At 36.9% G+C, this 24,289-nt stretch overlaps 1 protein-coding gene across 2 annotated transcripts in view; it reads left to right on the forward strand.

The window, feature by feature from the left end:
• Positions 1-1,254: 1,254 nt before the first annotated feature.
• The window catches only part of Thada (THADA armadillo repeat containing), a 325,608-nt gene continuing 302,573 nt past the window's right edge, over positions 1,255-24,289 (forward strand). For both annotated transcript variants that reach the window (XM_047521875.1, XM_047521876.1), the window contains exons 1-13: positions 1,255-1,364; positions 4,348-4,447; positions 4,738-4,832; positions 6,431-6,561; positions 10,397-10,545; positions 10,659-10,691; positions 11,075-11,123; positions 14,372-14,559; positions 16,554-16,648; positions 19,032-19,252; positions 20,607-21,298; positions 23,049-23,200; positions 24,062-24,217. In XM_047521875.1, coding sequence (XP_047377831.1) covers positions 4,372-4,447; positions 4,738-4,832; positions 6,431-6,561; positions 10,397-10,545; positions 10,659-10,691; positions 11,075-11,123; positions 14,372-14,559; positions 16,554-16,648; positions 19,032-19,252; positions 20,607-21,298; positions 23,049-23,200; positions 24,062-24,217 — 2,037 coding nt within the window. In that variant the 5' untranslated portion in view covers positions 1,255-1,364; positions 4,348-4,371. The remainder of the gene's footprint in view (positions 1,365-4,347; positions 4,448-4,737; positions 4,833-6,430; positions 6,562-10,396; positions 10,546-10,658; positions 10,692-11,074; positions 11,124-14,371; positions 14,560-16,553; positions 16,649-19,031; positions 19,253-20,606; positions 21,299-23,048; positions 23,201-24,061; positions 24,218-24,289) is intronic.

Raw genomic sequence — 24,289 nt, forward strand, 5'->3', positions numbered from 1 at the left:
GAAATAGTTCACAGCCACATTATTAGAGTAAAAGCTGGAAATTACGTAAATGTCCAGAGGTACTAAAATGGATACCTAAATGTAGTACAGCACATTAAACAGTGGAATACTATGCAACAGGGAGTGAAAAAACTACAGTCACCTTTTTATGTGCATGAAACCAAAAAAACTATGCTGAAAAGAGCAAATTGCTGGAGAATACATTTACAATTTCATAAATAAAACTCAAAATCAAGCCGGGCCAGTGGCGCAGGCCTGTAATCCCAGCGGCTTGGGAGGTTGAGGCACGAAGCACTAAGTAACTCAGTGACACCCTGTCTCTAAATAAAATACAAAAATAGGGCTGGGGATGTGGCTCAGTGGTCGAATGCCCTGAGTTCAATCCTTGGTGTACACACACACACATACACACAACTCAAAATCAAACAAGATACTTAGTCATACATAGACTCGTGGCAAAACTACAAAGATAAACAAGGCACGGTGACTTAAAATTCACATAAATTATGTTTTAAAAGTGCAAAGTCTTTAACCTGAATGAAGGGTTAGGTTCCTGGAATGTATTTCAGCATACCCCTAATTAATGCCCCTCAAGATAGCATAGCATCTTTTTCTGGACTTGCCGCCAGTCCTGGCTCCAAGTGTAGTGTTTGGTACTCCGTTATTTTTGTTTAATTTTAAAGTCCTGAATTGTGTGACTATTTGTATGAATTGCATATTTCCCTTAAAGACGATTTTCAAGGCTAGCGCCTGGTAGCGCTCCAACAGCAGAATGCATTAACTAGATGCCGAATAAATAAATGCACTTTGGCATACTTTACTTCTCATTTTAGGCCAAATTCTTCTCGTGGCTTCGCTTCAGTTCCTGCCGATTCCTACCACTCTCGCAGTCTCCACATTCGCTGGGCATCTCGTTTTCAGCGGCCCAAAGTCGTTTTCCCTTAGTATCATCTGCGCTGGAGAAAAGGAGTGGGAAAGAGGTAGAGGATCGGGGTTGAGACCCAGTAGTGTGGAGGCCACAGCCTAGGCCGCCCAGAAGAGGATGTGAAGGACACAACTTCCACCGGCTCGAATGGCCGGGACGCTCTAGTCCCACCACAGCGCAGACCCTACAGTCGCGGTCTAACTAAATTCGCTAGTCACCGCCTCTCCGCGGTGGTGTCACGGACTTACGAACTTTTGATTGGAGGAGCTGCATTCGTTCCACTCTCGCGATGATTGCTCTCAACGTGCGGGGCCCGCCTCTCTCCGTCCCGGCCCGGTAGTCGGCTGTAGACCACGTTGCGTGCCGTGGAGACGACGTACAGAGGACCCGTTTCCGGGACTTGTCCAGATCGCTGCGACTCTGCTCGGACGCCCTCGAGGTTTGGCTCCCAGGCAACCTGTCTGCCAGATCCGCGGTAGCGCGGGAATCTCCACCGCTCGGCCGGGCCAGTTTTCTAGGGCCGCCTGGAGAGTCACATCAGTTCCCATCTTTAGTAGCGCCAGGATTTGGCGGCTGTGAAACTCATTTCCGGTCGCTTGGGTCTCCATGGAGACAGCCCTTTAACCACTTTTTCACCTGTCATCCTTCAGACTCCACGTGGTTCGGAAATCGCCCGGAGAATGTTTGTGGGAGTCAGCCAGAAAGGTGTAGATGGGAGGGAAGCAACGATCGAAAGGGAGGCAGTAAGTGGGGCACCTTTTGGCCGCTTACGCAAGGCATTAAGGTGGACAGGGGATTTTCCATATTGGGGAGGCCCAGTTCATCAGGACACACGTTTAGGCATCCCTTGAGCATGCATATAATCACTGAGTCTATTTCTGTGTAGTCCAGAGGACTCCAGCATCAAATTCTGCTATAGACTTTCTCACCATTCACTGGGGATGTCTCCCCAAATAAAATATTAAGATCTTTCTCACTTTGTACTGCTGATGGCTTCTGACGGAAGCAACCCTCATATATTTCCGTAAATCGAATCATAGCACTTTTCAAATTCCTCCCTTGTCAGTGCCTCTCTAGCTGCGTCCATTTTTTATAACATTTTTTGATTAAGTGGTTCCTTACCTGCCATTACTCTACTGGTATTTTACTTCCCAAATGAACCATAGGTTCTTGTTATCGAACGCACTGTAGATACCAGTTAGTCCACCTTTCTGCCATTAAAGGTGTATACCCCTTCTAGAACATCTCCGCAGATGTTTGTTAATTCACCAAATATTTATTGAGTACCTTCTATGTGCCAGGTTACTCTTTTAGCAATTGAGAAGTAAAATCTGAACGAAAGAGGTTACAGTTGCTGCCTTCATGGAGTTTACTACTAGGGGAGACAGACAATATAGAAGCGAACAAGATGTTATAATTTTAGTTAGCTAATAAGTACTGTGAAGAAAATAAAGTCATGGCAAAGTTAAGTATGGTGGCATTTTAGAGCAGTCACAGAAGGCTTCCCGTAGGATGTGGTTATTTAAGCAGAAACCTGAATAATAAGAAGTTGCAAAGATGCTGCGGAATGAATATTAATAGGCAGATTGGGAAATGCAAAGCTCCTTAAGTGGGAGAAAGAACATCAGGAAGCACAAAGACTCTTTCCTTTTTTTTTTTTTTTTGCAGTACTGGGAATCGAACTCAGGGTCTTGTGCTTGCAAGGCAAGCACTCTACCAGCTGAGCTATCTCCCCAGCCCACAAAGACTCTTGAGGTGATGAAGAGTAGGTTGATTTGAGATGAATAGCAGAGGAAACCAGGACCAGATTATTTAGGGCCTTCATGGCCAAAATCTCAAGTTTGGATTTTACTCTAAGTGTAATTGGAAGCCCTTAGAAATTTGAAGAAAGAGAGCAATTAGATTTGATTAGTATTTTTAAAAGAATGAATTCCTTTTGAAGGCAAGGATAAAAAGAGGAGGCCAGAAGAGACCATGTCAGGAGTCCAGGAAAATTGTGTTTAGTCAACTTCTGTTTGTGTGTTCCCATGCTGGGAAATTCTGCTTAAAAGGTAGCCCATTCCTTAGTTGGAACATGGAGTTCTTCCTTTGACTTGAACTGGAATCTGTCTCCCTGAAACTTGTATTGATTTATTAATGCTTTAGCAAGGGAAAAAAAAAAAAAAAATCCATTGCCCTTTCTCCAAAGCAGTCCAGCAGCTATTTTAAGGCACTTGTCTGTCTTTTCTCCAGGCTAACCACATTTGGTTAATTGGGCAGTTTTCAGAAGGAGGTACTTTCCAGGCCCTTCAGAAATCCATTTCTTCCTTGGATTCTCTATTATTGAGGTTCCTTCAAGTATGCTACCATCCCTGCACATACCCTCCCCATGTCACTTCACCTGGTTGGATGACTGAGGAATCAGCACCCTCCTGATCTGACCAAATTCTAATGTGGCTTTTAGCCGTCAGGTTGTGCTATTGACTCACATATTGCACTATTTCAAATCACATTTCAACTGTGTCTGGTTCCCCATCCTGTATTTCTGTGGTGTATGTGGTTTTTTTTTTTTTTGTTTGTTTGTTTGTTTGTTTGCTTTTTTGTTTTGTTTTGTTTCTAATTTAAATGCAGCATTTTACTTTTATTTCTATTTTATCTTGGTAAATTCCATGTTGTTCATCATTCCAGTTTATTGAACGATTCTATCACTCAACATGTCCTCCCAGTTTTATGTCTTTATAGAGGCACTATGTTATGTCCTCTAGTGTTTATGTCATAAACAATGCCAAGACTGCTAACTATCAAGAAAAGAGGCTCATGGCATTTCTTTGGTGACTTTTCCCAGATGGCATGACATTATTAGTTTGTAGCCTTTGAGTAGGGTTCTTTAGCTCATTATGAATCCCTTGATCGATTAGCTAAAAGCAAACTCACAAAGATAGTAGAGTATCTAAAAATTTTCTTTATAAAATCATTTGTAGAAATCAAGACATAGCTGTACCTTTTGGCTAGTTTGGCCCAATTAATTGTTTTGGAAAAACAACTGGTTTCTCTAGTTTTTACTATAATGGAAGTTTGTTTATTTTAAAATATAGAAACTGGGTTATAATGGGTAAAAGTAAATTTGGAAAATAATAAACCCTTCTTGAACTTAAAAAAAATCTTATGTTTCAAGGAAGAAACCTATAAATCAGATTTTCTCTGCCTGGAGCATTTTGCTTCCCAGGGTACAGTTGGCAATGTTGAGAGACATTTCTTGGTTATCACAACTTGTTTGGGGGACCATGCTCCTGGCATCTACTGGGTAGTGGCTAAAGAAACTCTGAACATCCTGCAGTGCAGGGAACAACATTCCTCAATGAGGAATTATCGCCTCCAAAATGTCAGTGTTGAGGTTGAGAAGCTCTCCAGTGAACAATGCCTCACACTCTTTTTTCTTGCAGTAATTGCTGTTAATTCTATTTAAAATGGGTGTAAAGAAGAAGAGAGAAATGCAAGTTGCTGCACTGACGGTTCGTCATCAGGACCTTGAAATTTTGAGATGTAGGTGATTTCATAGTTCATTTATTGAATACATTTTTTCAACCAGTTTGCAAGTAGAGTATTTTAATCCTTGGAACCCCACAGCACATAATATTCAATTCAGTGTAATGTTTTCATGTTTCTTATACCCAGTTTTGGATCTAAAAAGGTTTTCTTGAATTTCTGACTTCACACTAAGGTCTACTTGCTGTTTTGGTTTATAACTTTAAAAATTTCATAGAATTCATAATGAAGGGAAACTCATCCATATGTTGTTAAATTATTGAATTAACTTTGTGTTTGTTATGTAGCTTTTGCTGATGGGGAAGGAAAAAATCTAGCTTCTTTGCTGTTACATTGTGTGCAACTCACGGATGGAGTGTCACAAATCCATTATGTTAAACAGGTAAGGCTGAATTGTTACTCATGGGAGTATCTTAAAGGTTATGCTATTATAGATTTTTTAAATTAACTGACAATTTTTGGCTTAAATTATTTAATATCAATTTATCACTAAGGAATAGGATTTAAAAAATCTGTTCTTTATATGTTATTCATTTATTCAAAGCAGTAATAGAAGCCATATTCAGACTTCCATTATAGTTAGAGCTGTATAGATAGGCTAGGAAGTAATTATACTTACCTTTTTTGTAATATTAACAAATTCATATTGATTTGAATCTGCAAAATTTTTCAGCAAGCACATTTTTTAAAAAAAAATTATTTTTTCATTCATTTGTATAGGGTAATAGTGTCTGTCTCATTCTACCATCCTTCCCATCACCACCACCCCACTCCTCTTATTCCCCTCTGTATAATCCAAAGTTCTTTCATTCTTCCCTACCCACCCTCTACTATGGATCAGCATCAATTTATCAGAGAAAACATTTGACCTTTGTTTTTCTGGCATGGCTGATTTCATGTAGCACGCTATTCGCTAGTTCCATCCATTTACTTGCAAATGCCATAATTTCATTATTCTTTAAGGCTGAGTAATATCCATTGTGTATATGTACCACATTTTCTTTATCCATTCATCTGTTGAAGGGCATCTAGATTGGTGAATTGAGCTGCTATAAATATTGAGGTGGCTGCATAACTGTAGTATGCTGATTTTAAGTTCTTTGGGTATAAACTGAGGAGTGGGATGCTGGGTCAAATGATGGTTCCATTCTAATTTTCTTAGGAATCACCATACTTTCTTAGGAATCAACCACTTTCCAAAGTGGTTGCACCAATTTGTAGTCCCACCAGCAATGTATGAGCGTACCTTTTCCCCCACATCCTCGCCAACACTTATTTTGCTTGTATTCTTGGTAATTGCCATTCTGACAGGAGTGAGATAAAATCTTAGAGTAGCTTTGATTTGGATTTCTCTAATTGTAAGAGATGATGAACATTTTTTCCTGTATTTATTGATCAATTGTATTTCTTCTTTTTTGAAGTATCTGTTGTTCAGTTCCTTAGCCCATTTATTGATCAGCTTATTTGATTTTTTTGGTGCTAAGTTTTCTGAGTTCTTTATATACCTTGGAGATTAATGCTCTATCTGAGGTACATGTAAAGATTTTTTCCCATTCTGTAGGTTCTTTCTTCACATTATTGATTCCCTTTCAGCAAGCACATTTAAAAGTTTAAATATGAAGATTGTCCTGTCCTTATTACTATTTTAATTACTATTTGGATTTACCACTTGAACTTACATATTTTCTTTGGGAAAAAATTAAATACATTGATACCATAATTTTTAGAGTGCTGCAGTTTTTCTCTACCTCAAGCCATTAATAGGTCTGTAAGTCTTAAAGGATATAGGTCTGGAGGGGGAAGAGGGAGTTAGGAGCATGGATTGAAAAGGTTAATAAATACTAAAAAGAGATATTTAAATCAGTACAATATGGAAAACATTCCACAGTGTAACTGAGATACAAAAGAGTATTTATAACCATATTACTTTGCTATAATTGATATTAGAAAAAAATTACTTTGAATTTTTTTGGATTATAGATTGTGCCTCTACTGGAGAAGGTAGATAAAAATGGCCTGTGCGATCCCACTATTCAAAGTTGTTTGGATATTTTAGCAGGCATTTATTTTTCTTTGAATCTGAAGAATCCCTTGAAGAAAGTATTGGTAAGGTAAGGAAAAAAAGGAAGGGAAGTTGGGTATTATAAAAAGTAACCAAAGTTCCCTCCCTGTTCTAATAAAACTGAAATATACCACTAAAAATTTCATTCAATCAATCTCTTTTTCTTCTCTCTCTTGTTCTGTCTCAATTCCTCTTCAGTTCACAGGCCTTAAGAAACAGACTGCTGGCTTTGATCTGGGTGGTAGTTTGTTGACTCTTGGTGCAGTCCACTTACATTTCTGTTTAAATCTCTCATCTTGCTACTTTTTTTCTCTCTGTCCCAGCTCTTTTGATATAGATAATATAGAACTACATGCTTGATGTAAAAATGTCAAGCAGTGTAGAAATACACCAAAAGTGAGGCTTGTATTTCACCATTTCTGGCCTACCTCCTTTTCCTTAGTAAAGTGTTGTCACTTAACATTTTGGTATCTATCTTTCAAGACTTTTTCTTTATGTTTAGCATATGTGTGTTGTATTTTATTTTTTATTTATTTTTTATATAAGTGAGATTATATTCTACACAATGCTCTAGAGTTTGTATTTTAACTAAACAACATCTTAGAGGTATTTCCATCTCAGTATAGTCCGTTTTATTTTGCAATAATAGGAATTGAACCCAGGCTCTGTTGCTGAGATATATCCCCATCCCCTCCCCTTGCCTTTTCTTCACATTTTGAGATAGGGTCTCACTTAGTTGCCCAGGCTGTCCTTGAACTTGGGATCTTCCTATTAGTCTCCCGAGTTGCTGGGATTACATGTTGTGCTGCTGAATCCAACTAATTTAGTCTTTTTTTTTTTTTTTTTTAATTGTGGTAAAAAGCGCATAACTTAAAATTTACTTTCTTAACTGTTTCTAAGTTTATAGTTAAGTACTGTGAAGTATATTCATGCTGTTGTGCAGCAAATCTCCAGATCGTTTTCATCTTGCAAAATTGAAACTTTGTGCTCATTAAGCGACTCCCCATTTCTTCCTCCCCCAGCTTCTGGCAACCACCATTCTACTTAATGTTCTGAGGAATTTGGTTACTTTAGGTACCTCATGTAAATAGAATATTTGTATTTGTCTTTTGTGACTTATCTCACTAAACATAACATCCTCAAAATTCATCCATGTTGTAGCATGTAACAGAATTTCCTTCCTTTATAGACTGAATAATATTTGTTTATATGTATATGCCACATTTTGTTCATTCATTCATTGATGGATATTTGGGCTGCTTCTACCTTTTGGCGGTTGTGTTTAATTTAATGTTGATATGGACATGAGTATGCAGATATCTCTTTGAAATCCTGCTTTCAGTTCTTTGGGATATATACTCAGAAGTGGACTTGCTGGATCCTATGGTAATTGTTTATAGTTTTTTGAGGAGTTATTACCCTGTTTCCCATAATGTAGCACTTTACATTCCCACCAACAGTTTTTATTCTAAGAGCTACAGATATATTCCATATTATGGAGATATCAAAAATGCATTACCTGATTTATTTAATCACTTTTTCCATTGATGGATATTTGGTTCATTTTCAGGCTTTCCTTATTTCAACAATTTTGTAATAATATTCTTTTTTTTTCCGGGGTGGGTATCAGGGATTGAACCCAGGAGTGCTTAACCACTGGGCCACATTCCAACCCTTTCTTGTATTTTTTTCGTATTTTATTTAGAGACAGGGTTGCTGAGTTGCTTAGGGCTTTGCTAAGTTGCCGAGGCTAGGTTTGAACTTGCAATCCTCTTGCCTCAGCCTCCCAAGTCTCTGGGAATACAGACTTGTGCCACTATACCTGTAATATTCTTGATGTATGTGTATACCTGAGAGGATTCCTAGAAATGGAATTTTAAGACCAAAATTTATTCCTGTTGAAATTTTTATAGATATTATTAAATTGTACTCCCCAAAAGTTATTCCACTTTGCCCTTCTACCAACAGTAAATAGTGCCTGTTTTTTCATAGCTCTCCAGCACTGGTTAATATCAGTCTTTAAATCTTTTAAAATCAAAGGGTGAGAAATGCTCTTTTGTTATAATTTGCATTTCCCAGAAGCTCATGTAATTGAACATTTTTTAATGTGTGGAATTTTTCTGCCTTTTTAATCATTGCATGTTCTTTGTAAATTTTTATTAGATTTTTTTTCATTTATAAGCACTCTGTTTTCTTTAAATTTTCTTCATGGTATCCTTTTATAATAGTTAAAGAAATTTTTTGTTATTAACACTACTAATCTATACTCTCTATAGATTTCTGAGCTTCATGCCTTACTTACATATGTTTTCTCTAAGATGATGACGATGAATTCTTCCACTGAGCTATATCTCCAGCCTTCTAATACAAGATTCTTAGAAAATTATTTACTTGTCTTATAATTATTTTTTTGTTCAGCTTTAAAATTCATCTGGAATTAAGTCCTGAGTGTCATGTGGGGAAGGGGTTCAACTTAATTTTCTTTTTCATATAAAAGTCACTAATCACCAAACTGTTGAATAGTCTGTCTTCCCCCTCATATTAGGAATGCCACCTTATTGTTTTATATATGCCTACATAAGCAGGGGTTTTATTGATTTTATACTTGGCCATATTTGTTGATGTACCAATGTCATAGTTTTATTTATTATAGTTTGATAATGTGGTTTAATTATGTAATTGTGTTTCCTGTCTACTGACTTTTCTTTTTCAGAATATTCCAATTTTTGAATTTTTTTTCCAGAAAAACTTTGAACTGTTCAATCAGAAAAAAAAATTTTTAAAGCCTATTGGTTTTGATTTAGACTAATTGAGGTAAAATTGACATAAGTTAAATTTATCCATTCAGTAATGTTTTATCAACTACCTACTGTTTCAAGCAGCCTTCTAGGAATTGGGGATATAATGAATCAAACAATCAAGAATGGGGTTATATTCTAAGGGGAAGATAGAAAATAGACAACCTACAGGATATTAGATGGCATGGGAGCTGTGGGGTGGGGGTGGGGAGCATCAAGGATGGAGTGATCTTTTCAGTGAAAAATATGGTGGCCATTTCAGATAGCTTTGTTCAGATGTGGTAAGATGATATTTGATTATTGGTTACTTGAGGGAAGAATGTTCTGGGTGGAAGAAATAATAAGGGCAAAGACTGCCAGGTTGTTAGAACAGAAGACCATGTAATTAGAACTAAGTGAACAAGGAGTGAGGTGAGGTCAGAGAGCTAATGGTGGAGGGTGCAGATTGCATAGGGTCAGTGAACTCCGTGTTTGTATGCTTGTGTTTTGAGGTGGTTGGAGGCTTTTAGGCAGAAGGTCAGCCCTGCATATTTGTGGGTTTTGCATTCAACCAACCATAGGTTGAAATATTCACAAAATTGCTCTGTGCTACACATACATAGATGTTTTCCTTGTTATCATTCCTAAACAATACAGTATACCAACTATTTACATAGGATTAAATTGGGTATTTAAGTAATCTAGAGATGATTTAAAGTATATGGGAGGATGTACATAGATTATATGTAAACACTATGCCATTTTATCTAAGAGACTTGAGCATCCTCACATCTAGTATCTATGCAGGATCTTGGAACCAATTCTCTGTACTGAGGGAGGACAGTAATATGGTGTTTTAGAAATATCACACTGGCTTCTCTGTTGAGAGTGTTATAGGATATGTGAGAGAAGCAGTATGGAGCCAGGGAGACCAGAAGAGAAATGATAGATCAGGGAATTCTAGTGATGGTGATATGAAGTTATAATTTTCTGGTTATATTTTGAGGGTTTAATTCAGTATTTCTACATTTGTATGATTATCTTCCTTCCCTGCATGTGCTGGTGGTACAAAGTTACCAGATTTTTAATATTTGATTCTTTTTCTAGCTCACTAAATGGCCTACCTGAATTTTTTCTAACTGAGGCTATAAACAGTTTTACTTCTCATCTTCAAGAAGAATTGAATACTACTGATCTGTACTCTTATAGGAAAGTAATTGACAATATATCTTCCTGTATGGAGAATTTTAATTTGGGTAAGCCAGCACTTTTCTAATACTTTTTCTGAATAATGCTTGTTATATCATTGTTTTTAAATGATGTTAAATTTGGTGAAATTTCTTACCAATAGTAATTTTTTCCCCTACAGGTAAAGCAAGTATTAATAATCTGCTTAAAAATGGTAAGTTCTATTATTTTATTTTGTTCTTAGGTTATTTTGTTACTTATGTATCATTTTGGAACTGGCTTCTTTATGCTTTTTGGCAATAGGAAAAGATCATTAAAGAACATCATGCTCTTTTTAAAATTTCTGCTTCTCTATTATGATGTTTTAGGAAACTGATTTAAAATATTTTCTTGGGGCTGGGATTGTAGCTCAGTGGTAGCATGCTCGCCTAGCATGTGTGAGGCCCTGAGTTCCATCCACAGCACCACATAAAAATAAAATAAAGATATTGTGTCCACTTACAACTAAAAAATACATTTAAAAAAAAATCTTCTTGTGCTGAAGTTAAAGCTCCTAATTTTAATTTCCGTTTTGTCATTATATTCTTTTTGTTTCAGTACTTCATTTTCTGCAGAAGAGTTTAATTGAAATCCTAGAAGAAAATAGGCAAGTGCTATGTGTTTGAATGCTTGTGGTGTGTATATGTGCATGCTTACAGTTGTACATTCTTTCTGTACAAAGAAAATTTTCAAAAAGGTCTCAGAATGTACTCTGTCTGTCCTTCTTCCTTATTGTTACACCTGATTATTTAAATTTATTCTTTAAAGATTTGATATTTAATTTTAAATGTCAGATTATGAGAATAATGGAAAAGGGAAGAGCTGTTCTCCTACCTTTGATCCTTTTACATAACCACGTGTTCTCATTTCATGGGGTGAAGTTTCTAATGTTATTTCTCTGATGATATTAATGATAGTTGGTTTTTGTTTGTTTGCTTAAAGTATTCTTATATTCACATGTTTTTATTCTAAGTTGCTTTTCTTTCTGTTTGCTGGGTTTGGTCATTATATTTCTTGCTAAAAAATTCAGAAGTCTAGTGATCTTTTGGGTATTCATATTTAAGAATAGGGCACTGAAAATTGATTTGCATCTCTGTGCATATGAATGGGGTTGATTGAAGGTTTTATTCTAGGCTGATCTGACTAGGCTATATCTTGATGGAACCCTTTATGTCATGATGTTTAGGTCTTTTTTTGCTGCTGTGGTAGATTTACTATGAAAGAATTGTCAGACCATTTTCTTAATATTCTGGCTGAATGAGGGCAGAAAGTTGGGTTCTTGGCTTTAGGCATCCATTGTGCATTTATACACAATTTTCCTGTCTATAATATGACATTGTGTGTGCTGTTTTCTTCCCAGACACTTGCTGGTTTATGTTCTCTAAAGGTAAATCAGTTGTCTGTTGGTGAGGGAATGTGATGCAAAGTTCTTAAGTAGACTTGTAACCAGTCTTCCTGTTTTCAGTCTTACATTTACCTCCAAATCAAGGAATACTTAGTGTCCACAGTTTCTGAGCCTTTTAGGACTACATCAGGTTGCTTTTGGACTTGTTCTCTGGCCTAGTAGTCACCTTTCTTGATTCTGCTAAGTCAGTTATCACCTGTTTTGCAACTTTTAAGTGCTGTGGTTATCTTGCTACTTGTTTGCTGTCCTTATGTATTTATGTCTTTCTGTGTCTTAAATCCTATGGTTGTTGGTTTAGGAAGGTTCTGGAAGGGAGCAGAAGAAATACCTGTATGCCATCTTTAACTCGATGTCTCCTGCCACACTAAAAACTCCTTCTCTCTTTTGAGACTCTTCTTCTTCAGCTCTTTTCTGAAATATGGGTCCAGTTCTTTCTCTTTTATTCATTCTGACTAATTAATATCATTCACTTTTTTGGTGTTATTCACCATCTGTATATTCAGGATTCCCAAATTATCACTCCAAGTTAGATCTCTTCCCTGAGTGGTAGTTGCATTTCTGCATCTCAAGTTGAATATTTTACAGGTACCTCAAGTCCACTGTGTCCAAAAGAGAGTTCCCTCTCCACAGCCCCTAGTAATTCATAACTTCTCTTCTGTTTTATATGGCTTTTTGGATTTGCCTATTCTAGGTACTCATACAAACAGAATTATATTTGTCTTTTTGTATTAGACTTATTTTACTTAATAATGTTTTCAAGAGTCATCTCTGTGGTAGTATCAGAAACTTATTCTTATTTACAAATAGTCTATGTATCTATATGCCCATTTTGTTTATTCATCCATCTGTTGATGGACATTTGCACTTTCTCTACCTTTTGGCTATTGTGGATAATGCTGCTGTAAACATTGATATTCATGTTTGAGTGTCTGTTTTCTCTTTTTTTGGGTACATATTGAAAAGTAGAATAGCTGGATCATATGGTAATTCTAAGGTTTTGAGGAAGGGCCCAATTTTTTTTTTTTTCCCCTTTTTTGGTAATGGTGATTGAATCCAGGGGACTTTATCACTGAGCTACAGACCTTCCTCATTTTATTTTTTATTTTGGGACAGTTTCTTGCTCAGTTGCTTAGTGCTTTGCTAAATTGCTGAGATTGGCCTTGAACTTGCAGTCCTCCTGCCTCAGCCTCCTGAGTGGCTTGGATTACAAAGTATCGTAGGCATGCACCACCATGCCTAACTTGCCTTATGATTTAATAGGATTATCTGTGTTCTCCCATGTTGAAAATAGACTAGGGGCTAGAGTATAGCTCAGAGATAGGACTCTTGCTTAGCATGTGCAAGGTCCTGGGTCAATCTTCAGTAATACCAAAAAAAAAAAAAAGAGTCTGGGAAGAGCAAGGGCAGAAACTGGAAGATCAGTTGGAAGCTATTGCAGTAATCTGAGAGAGGTGGAGCAGGGAGAGGGAGAGAGGGAAAGGGAGGGAAAGGGAGGAAGAGAGAAAGAGGGAGGGGGACGGAGGGAGAGGCAGGCTTAGGTCAAGATGGTAACAGTGGAGTCCATCAGATTCTAGATATTTTTTAAAGGTAGAACCAACAGGATTTTCTAACAGATGGAAGAATAGAACAGGAAATGAGAATGATTGCAAATGTTTTTGTAGATAGAGATCCCAGCAGGTGGAGCAGGCGAGGAGTTAAAGATAAGTTCACATATTTTGAGATATCAGACATCCGAGTGAAGATATTGAGTAGGAAGTTAGATGTATGAGTATGGAATTAAAGAGATCTGAGTTAGAGATAAAAGTTTGGCTATTGTTAGTAGATAGAGTATAATTTAAAGCTTGTGATCTAGACAAGATCAGCATCAAGGGAGAGAATTAGATGGAGAAGAGAAGGAGGCTGAGGACTGAGTCTTAGGGAACTCTGGCATAAAAAGATGGGAGAGCCTGAGGATATAGCTCAGTGTTAGAGTGCCTGTTTAGCATGCATGGACTCCTGGATTTAATCCCCAGCACCATCAAAACAAACCCAAAAAACAATTAGGGAGGAAAGGGCAGACTGGTTCTAGTGATTGAGAAGAAGTGGTGAAGGAAATCTAGGAGAGCCTGGAATGTTGGAAGCCAGTTCAAAAAAGTGTTTCAAGGTTGAAGGAGTATTCAAATTTAAGATGTGTCATTCATTCTTGATTTTTTTTTTTTTCGCTTTATTTCTTACCTTTGCCCTAAAATAGGAAGTGAGGGTAGTCATTGGCTAAGAAAGAGGGGACTGTTGAGGTAAGAGTGTTGAAAGTTTACAAAATTGGAATGTTTATGTCTATGGAAGATAGAGGCATATGTAGTATAATCTAAAATTGATTTTGGCCCTTTGAGGAGTATGTATTTTGGAGAGGTATAAAAATGGTAACACTTTTTTGAATTTCCTTTTTTAATAATGTCTTTTCTTCTTTGTAGAAAATTTGCTGGAAATCATATTGTTCAAACACAGTTGATGAATGACTTGTTGGTAGGCATTAGAGTATCAATGATGTTAGTACAGAAAGTGCAGGCTTTCCAGGGAAATCTTTGGAAGGCTTCCAGTTCTCCCATATGGCAGAGTATGTGTGACTTGCTGCATATTTTCACCAAGTTCTTAAGTGATGGTAAGTGTAACAGCAAACAAATGATGGTTTTAATTGAGTGTCAGTCCACTCTTCCTAATAATGGTATGAAATATGTTTTACTGAGATATGGAACTTCTCTCCCAGCCTCTCAAAGTGGGGAAGGGTCCTGGATTACATGGTTTTAATGACTTTTCTATCAAATGGATCAGTTCAGCAAGTGTTAAGGTTGAAGGACTTTATGTGTGTGTGTGTGTGTGTGTATTCTGTATAAAGAAGAAAACCTAACAATTTAGTGTTGGAAAGTGACAGACTTTAAATAGCATAAGAAAATTCTTTATAGCAGAAATTTCCAAGTTTAGAGAGAAGATTAGAAACATGAGTAAAATGCATACATTTCTCCTTAGCAGCAAGAACTGTTTTCAGATAGTGACAATAATTATTGATTGTGGGCTTGATCAGTATTCCTTTTTGTATCTTACATGTCACTTCTGTCCATAGGAACTGTACCAGTAGGATACCAAATAGATGAGAAGAAATTTCTATTTATTTATTTATGGTACTGGGGATTGAACCCAGGGCCTTCTGCATGCTAGATAAGTACCCTACCACTGAACCATATCCCCAGCCCTGTAAATTTCTCTTTATAAAAGTACTTCAACTGGCGGGAATGGCGATGCACTGTGTAATCCCAGCTGCTCAGGAGGCTGATGCAAGAAGATTGCAAATTCAGGGCCAGCATGGGCATGTCTCCAAAAAATAACAAATGACTAGGCATGTAGTACAGAGGCAGAATACTGTTGGGGTCAGTTCCCACTAAAAAAAAAGAAAAATAAAAAGAGAAAGAAAAAAAAGCTTCAACTAATAAATTAAAGTGAAATGAAGTGATTGAATATCATCATTTTGAAACTCCCAATGATTTGATATAGGCAGCATTAAACATCAACAATTGCTAACATTACAGAAACCAAAAACCAGGCTCTAAGAGGCTATTAAGGAGAAATGCTGTTCTCCAGAATTCTACAGGTTCATGTTGCCGTATAGTGTTTAGCAGTGAGTAACAGAAAACTGAACTTAAGAAATTTAAGCAAATGGGCCTCCTCTCCCTTCCTTGTAGCAGGTGATCCAGGATTGTGATGGGCAGAGTAGGACACAAATGTTTTCTACCTTCCTCCTCTGGCATGGCGCTTTCACCCATGTGTTTGTTGCCTCCTGTTTGCCTTGTCTGCTGCAGCTCCAGACTTCAGGTCTGTGTTCAAGGCAGGAAGAAAGAGAACCTACTGCATCTGTCCCTTTAATCAGTAAAAACAAACATACTGGAAGGACTTCTGCCTTTATCCTCTTAGTCTGAGCCCTCTCATATGGCTGCCTTTAGTTGTAACAAATATCAGGGAAGTGAGTGTCCTGCCTTTAACTGGACATGTGGCAGCCCCAAAGTTAAATTTGCTCTCAAGGATAAAGGGCAGAATGAATATTTAGTAGATTATTTATAGTGTCTCTCATACCTCTTACTAGGTTGAATAATCACCATATTATTAGAAGTTAATGAAGATAAAATAACAAGAGATATCGTGTTAATATTGTTTGGTTGTTTAGGGTACAGTGCCAGTGATAGTAAAGTTTGTTATTTGCATGGATGTAGATTTTTTGCGCACATCCTGAAATTTCCTTAAGAGAAAGTGTATGCATGTGGGTTGGGATACAGAGGCATTGTTGGGTGGGAGGGGACCAGAAGGTGGAGAGAAAGAGAGGGGATACTAGAAGAGAAAGAAAGTAATCACATTTATTGAGTATGTGGTTGGCTGAGAAACCTCTGTATTCATTGTTCTTTAAAACCTTATGAAAATGTGTCAAATAGAGGTTATATTTTCCCAGTTCACAGAAGAGAAGACTGAGTTCCTGGGAGGTTCAATAACATGTCTAAGAAGTGGTCAAGCTAGAAGCTTTACCCAGGCCTGATGCTAAAGCGTTTGCTTTTTGCATGGCACTGGATTATCTGTCATTTAATACATGCTGTCTGTTCTTTTGCCAAATAGATGACCTGTTACAGACTATTCAGAGTACATCTGGATTAGCTGTTATTCTTTTTATTAAGACTATGTTTCATCCATCTGAGAAGGCTCCTGAGTTGGTAAGTGTATCCTCTCCTTTTTAGAACTTACTCTATTGACGGAGTGGGACTGTAGCTCAGTGGTGGGTCACTTGCTTGGCATGTACCTGGTCCGTTTACCTGTTCAATCCCCTGCACCGCTGGGGGGGAGGAAAGAATTTTACTGTATTGAGAATTAACCAAACATTTTAATTTTTTTCCCCTTATTTTTCTTTTTATTGCAATGCTGGGAATTGAACTCAGGGCCTGTGCATGCTAAGCAAATGCTCTGCAACTGAGCCATTTCCCCAGCAACCAAATTTTTTTTCTGGTACCAGGGATGGAACCCAAGGGCACTTTAATAATGAGCTATAGCCCCAGCTCTTTTTATTTTGAGTCAGGATCGTACTCAGTTATGGAAGCTGGCCTTAAAATTGTGATCCTTCTGCTACAGCCTCCCAAGTTGTTGGGGTTATAGGCATGTGCCACTGCCCTTGGCTTCCCAAATATATTTTTTTATTAATTCAGTATGTATTTGTCTTCCCTCCATCAAACTCGGAGCCAACCACTTTCCCAAGACTGCCTTTGGAGGTATAGGAAAAGGAACAGACAGGGCAGGCAAGACACAGGAGGAAGAAAGTAAGGTGGAGACTGCTCTTTCTCATGGCAAAGAGGATGAGAATGGCTACCATCAGGCAAAAGAGCCCCATGACCTCTGAGAGGGCAAAGCCCAGAACAGGGTAACTTCAGAGAAGGATTTCTCATATGTCAGAGTCTCTGGTCAGTTCAGCACCACTACAGGTAGTGGTTGGCTCAGCAACTGAGAGATGCTTCTGACCAAGGAGTGGGTGCAGAGGAACTTAGAGCAGGCATACATATTCATGGGGTCAGGGGATATGGCAAGAGAGCAGCTCCCAGTGCAGAGAAGACCTTCCTAAAACATATTTTTAAGGTGAAAAAAAAAAAAAAAAAAGCCTGGTGTGGTGGCACATGCCTATAATCCCAGTGACTTGGGAAGCTGAGAAAGGAGGATTGCAAATTTGAGGTCATGAAATTGCAAATTTGAGCCTCAGAAACTTATTAGACCCTCAGCAAATTAGTGAGACCCTGTCTCAAAATAAAGCATAAAAAGAACTGGGGATATAGCTCAGTGGTAAAGTGCCCATGGTGTAAATCACCTGTACCAAAATGAAAAATAAAATGAAATAAAAAAGTGTTTTTGAATAGATGTGGAGGCACATGCTTATATCCCAGTAGCTCAGGAGGCTGAGGCAGGAGGATCACAGGTTCAAAGCCAGCCTCAGCAACTTAGCGAGACCCTAAGCAACTAAATGAGACCTTGTCTCTAAATAAAATATAGAAAAGGGCTGGGGATGTGACTCAGTGGTTTAGCACCCTTGGATTCAATCTCTGGTACCAAAAAAAAGTGTTTTTGCATAGACTGTACTTTGTGATGACCCTCTTGTTTTATAATAAGAAACAACTTGAAAAATTCAGCTGAATTAAAAAAGTATTAGTTGTAAATCTGTCTTACAATTATTGACATTTTTGGTATATATCCTTTTAATTTTCTTGGTTCTCTTTGTTCAGTTCTCTCTCTCCTTAGTACCATAAAAGATATTTATAATACCAAAATTATGCAGATTAATGTACAGATACATACACAGTACAACCTTGTGATAAATAAATATTATTTTACTAAAAATAACCCTAAATCATGTACTTTAGGTAGGAATCATACTAGAATCAGTTAAGTGAGTTTGATCCATTTGCATTTGCAAAGTGTGTGTGTGTGTGTGTGTGTGTGTAAACACACACATATACTTGTATATGCATATGCACCCACATATTTTTGTTGTTTTATGCTGGAGACTAACCTAGGACCTTTTGACTGCTTAGCATAGGATCTACCATTGGGCTACATCCCCAGCACCTATGTGGAAAGTATGATTATTAAATTTAGACCACAGTCCTTGTATTTACCACTTGCAGTTTTTTTTCTTGCTATATCTAGAAACTCATTTTGTCTTTTTACTTAACTTTATGCTGTGTATATTATGTGTGCAAGAAAACAGTACAAACACACATGCACACACACAATTCTGTAAGATCACACAAGGAATTATCAAATAAAATTGAAAAATTTTATTTTTCACATCACCTCTCAAAGTGTTAAACTCATCCACCTATAGGTGGTGATATAGTATGCTCTACCAGTACATTCAAACCAGTAAAATGATTCCTATACTTAGTTTTAATTTTTTTCCTTTTATGTTAACATAATTTAATGTTTATGGCTATTTTCCCTTTAGGTTTAGTTATTTTCCCAGGGATATTTCAGGAGAAAACATTTTTGATTTGTATTTTGAAGTATCTCTTGGAAAGTCTTAAACCTTTATATGTATTAATTGTTTTATTTTTCCAGATTAGCAGTTTGCTTCTCCGTTCAGTAGACTGCACCAGCATCCCTGGGTGGCTTATGAGCAGCTGCAGGAGCCTCTGTTGTGCTGACATCCCTGGGTCAGCTCTCTTATTCCTGTGTCAGGGGACACTTGCCATGTTGGACTGGCAGGATGGGAGCATGGGCCTGAGTGGAGAGGCCCTGCTTTTGGACACTGTGCACGTTTTGTTCACCTTGAGTTCACAGTGAGTTTTGATGCTATGTTTCATATTTTGTTTTGCTCATGAGACATTTAAAAGTTGCAACTGTACCAGTACACTTAGTAATTACTTGAAGAGTGGTCAGGGTAAATTCTAAATTAAAAGTGGTATATGTATAGGGAATGAAATGGGCATAAAAGAGAAGATGGGGTGAAGGGAAAGAGTTATAGAAAGTATTGGTACAGGTTTACTTGTGATTAATTTTGGAAATTAATTTTAACATTCAGTTTCTATGTTACCTTTTTTGGGGGGTGGTGATGGTGGTACTGGCTATTGAACCCAGTGGTACTCTACCACTAACCTACATCCCCTGTCCTTTTTATTTTTATTTTGAGACAGTGTCTTGCTAAATTGCTGAGGTTGGTGTTGAACTTGTGATCCTCCTGCATCAGCCTCCTGAGTTGCTGGGATTATAGGTGTGTGCCACCATACCTGGCTATGTTAGCATTTTTAAAAAACTATAGGGAGAACACTTGTGTGTGAGACCCTGGGTTCAATCTCCAGCACTAAAAAGCCTATAAAACCCACAAAACTATACATTTTTATATGTACAGTGCTATAGAATTGATAAAGATTTTCAGAGTAGGTAATCTAATGTGATCATCACATGTTGATAGAAACAATAAGAAATCTTAATTTGTTAATTGGTTAAAGTAAAGCTTAGAAAAGTAAATGCTTTCTTGAGCATATTGTTATTAAGAGCCTAAGCCAGCAACTGTACAAAGTCTTCTGACTTCACAGGGGTGTATTTTGTTTTTTTTTGGTGTTTTTGCCATAATGGTTAAAAGTGCTCATGTGCTTAAAATGTCAAAACTATAGATATGGCTTGATAGTAATAAGCATGTGTATAGTAGAAGAAAACTATCATGTTTTAAAATAATTTCTTACATATTGGAGCTATAATTTTCATACTGTACAAGTCACACATTTAAAAGTGTACAATTCAGTTTCTTTTAGTATATTCACAGATTTGTGCATCACTGCAGCCAACTTTAGAATATTTTCATTGCCCTAAACCACATTTACCCTAACCTTACCCAACCTGAGGCCCTTATGTTTTAAATCAGCTATGAAACTCATTACTATGAAGATTGCCAATGTTTCATTCACCTCCAGTAGTTTCTAGTAATCCATTTTGGATTATTTTTTACAAGGTGAACAGTTTCATATACAAATTTGAGATCTGTTTTGACTTTGTAACTTTTAATTGTAAATTTAATAATTGTATTTTCTGTTTATTCTTTATATTTAAAATTTCAAATGGCTAAATGCTTATAAAATGAAATTACTTTTAAGTGTCACTTTACAATAATATGGCTCATGGTTCATTTTTCTTCAGGATAAAGGAATCAACATTGGAAATGTTTCTATCTAGAATCTTGGCATCTTGGACACATTCAGCTATACATGTCCTTGAATCAAGTTCCTCAAGCCTGAAGGACAGTCTGAATGGGAATTCAAGCATAATTGGGAAACTTTTGGAATATGTCTATACCCACTGGGAACATCCATTGGATGCTCTAAGACACCAAACCAAAATCATATTCAGAAATCTTCTCCAAATGCACCAACTAACTTTGGAACAGGCAGACTCAGTCACTGATCCTTTCTTTTTGGAATTGACTGAGAGTGTTCTGCTATTGGAATGGCATATTAAAGGAAAGTACATATGCCTTGGGTGTTTGGTAGAATGCATAGGAATTGAACAAATTTTGGCAATAGATAAAACTATACCATCTCAAATCTTAGAGGTAATGGGGGACCAGTCATTGGTACCTTATGCAAGTGACCTCTTGGAAACAATGTTTAAAAATCATAAGAGTCATTTGAAATCTCGGAATGTTGACAGCACTTGGATTGATCAGTGGCATGAGACTTGGGTTTCTCCTCTCCTTTCTATACTATGTGAAGGAAGCCTGGATCAAAAATCTTATGTGATTGATTACTATTTGCCAAAATTATTGAATTACAGCCCTGAAAGCTTAAGGTACATGGTAAAGATTCTTCAGACTTCTATTGATGCTAAAACTGGTAAGAAAAAAATATTTTTGTTTTAGTTGTTTCTAGTTATGATGCGTAAGTATAGGCACCTAGGCAGATGTTGACCATGTTACAATTTAAATATTACTACTTTATGAACAGTCCAGGAGAATATTAGTGACAACTATTTTAGGTTGAGATGAGTGTTCCTGTACAATGCTGAATGGAGTTTTTTGGCTTAAAGTCATTTGTACAAACTAAGGAGTTATTCTATTTACAGAAACTAGATAAGGTTTCCCTAATTACAAGGTTTTAATTTATTTTACCAAGTTCTTTGTTATTTTATTGTCAGACTGGAATAAAAGTATGTGTGCTTTATGTAATTTGCTTATTTAAGTGATTGATACAGTAATTAAAAATTGTTTTAGACAAGTTAGACAGGTACATTGGCAGTAGCAGTTTTTTGTCTCTGGGGAAGAGACGAGATTTGGAGTCATAACCTAAAGATACAACTATTTGGTCTGGGGTTGTGGCTCAGTGGTGGAGTACTTGCCGAGCATGTGTGAGGTGCTGGGTTCGATTCTCAGCACCTCATATAAATACATAAAATAAAGGTCCATCGCCAACCAACAAAAAAAGTATTTATATATATGTGTGTGTGTGTGTGTGTGTGTGTGTGTGTATGTGTGTGTGTGTGTGTGTGTATATATATATATATATATATGTATTTAAAAAAAAGAAATAACTATTTATAGTCCTTTAAAATAGGAATCCTTTAAAATCTTAGAATTCTAATACTCTAACACAGTAAGAATGGTATCCTACTGCATAATTTAAGCAGTATTTTTGACTAAAATGGTTAAAGACTTTAAATTTCTGTCTACAAAAATAAGCCATTATTTGTAATTTTTAAAATTTTTTGAGATGGTATCTCACATATCACCCAGGCTGGCCTTGAGGTTAGGCTCAAGCCATCCTGCTTCCTCAATCTTCCCAAATAGCTGTCACCATAGGTGTGTGCCACTCTTGCCTGACTTCCATTATACCTAATTTTTTTTTTTTTTTTTTCTTTTTGGTACTGGGGATCAAACCAAGGGCCTTGGGTATTTATTTATAATTTTTAACAACATTTGTCCTTGCCTTTTTGAGAAAAGCCCTCCTGAATCTGTTCTGAAACAAGGCTGTCTTTATTTTGATATCAAGGTACCCTGTGAGCCAGAACTGGCTGTTCCCTTAGCAATGGCCAATGTGCTAACCTCTGACACCAATAGGTTCTTTGTGATTCTCCTTTTATCTTTTTTAGTGAGAAACAGTGAATCTGAAATGTGCAGAGAGGGTCAGTGTTTGCTTTTAAAGGTACAATGCTCTTTAGTCACTGAAGGTTTTTCCTATTTTTGGCAGAAAGTCATTTTAGTTTGTGTTATTGTTTTTAATACTTCACTTTTTTTTTTTTCCTGATTTACTTACTGATTCACTTTCTAAGTATCAAGGAAAGATAAAAATATTAGTAAAAAAGTTATAATTTCTTTATAAATTTTTATATTATTTTCTTTAAAAGAGTATGAAAATTATGCTTACCTTAAAATTATTGACGCAAGAGCAATTAAATAATTTTAAATAAGAATTACTTTAGGAATTTTAATTCATATTAGAATTTATGTAAAATGATTTTTATTTCTGAAAATATAATTTTATAGAGACATGAACATGAACAACCGAAAATTGCAGTAGTCATCGCATAGCATTGTGATGGTCTTTGTTAGTGTACTTTTGGGACAAGAGCAATCATTTCCATCCTTAGGGTCTTGTAATAACAGAGGGGCTCTGGGAGCTTTGATGGCATGCCTGCGAACAGCTAGAGCTCATGGACATCTTCAGTCTGCTACTGATGCCTGGAAGAACCTTGTGTCGAGTGCAAGAGTCAAGCAAGGCTTAGTTCATCAGCACTGCCAAGTAAGGAAACAAAATACCTGGGGATTTGTACATGCAGTAGGACCCTGATTCTTTCAGTCCAACATAGAGGCCCCCACATGGGGCCTACCACTGTTTTAGGAAGTCTATAATGAGGATAACTAGAAAATAAAAAGTGTCATCCTTGTCCTCAGGCTACCTAAAATTTAGTTGAGGGACAAGAAAGTTTGCATAAAATACCTGGGAACTCTGAGAAAACAATACAGATACAAATGTGCCTTATGCATGAGGACTTGTCTGGGAGGCTCAGAAGAGACTAATCAGAGGTGGTTGATTAGAAAAGTGAAATACTGGAGCAGAATGACAGATAGACAAGACCTGGAGGAAAATTAAGGATGTTGTCTGGCAGGAGGGAAGTGTTTTGTTTATTTTATAGACAGCTCCAGTGCCAGGCTGATGACTTCATTACTTCCCCATCACCAATTGAATGAAGGTATTTAGCCCCAGCCACTCTGTCTTCAGCAAGGAAATGGCATTAATGGAAACAGAGATGAGTTTCCAGAGTGGGAACAAAAACAAACCAAGAGACTAGTTAGAAGTACATGGCAATAGTCTAAGCATGAGGTAAGGAGGTCCTAAGGTAAAGTGGTCACTGAGACAAAAAGAAAGGAGGGAAGCTGAGCATTACCATGGAATAAGACTGAAGATTGTTGATTTTTTGAATCTCCAATTCATACAATATAATAAATTTATAGAAAACAGCCATAGGATCTTTGGGAGATACATATAGTTAAATTTAGTTTTATTTTCGTTGGTGATCTGTGCAAATAACTAGACATTTCAAGTGGTTTAGGCTTTGCTTATCTCAATGGAAAATTAACATTTTATTACTTGGTATTTTAGGTACGGATAGATACATTAGGCTTGCTTTGTGAAAGTAATCGGAGCACAGAAATTGTTTCCACAGAAGAAATGGAGTGGATTCAATTCTTTATCACATACAATCTTAACAGCCAGTCTCCAGGAGTGCGGCAGCAGATTTGTTCTCTTCTTAAAAAGGTAGAATTGAGCATTAGAAAGTGGTGAACCTTGCTCTGGGTATTGTTTTGAGGAAGAGCCCAGATTTGGGAG

This window comes from Sciurus carolinensis, chromosome 13 (genome assembly GCF_902686445.1).
Source record: "Sciurus carolinensis chromosome 13, mSciCar1.2, whole genome shotgun sequence".
Classification (NCBI taxonomy): Eukaryota; Metazoa; Chordata; class Mammalia; order Rodentia; family Sciuridae; genus Sciurus; species Sciurus carolinensis.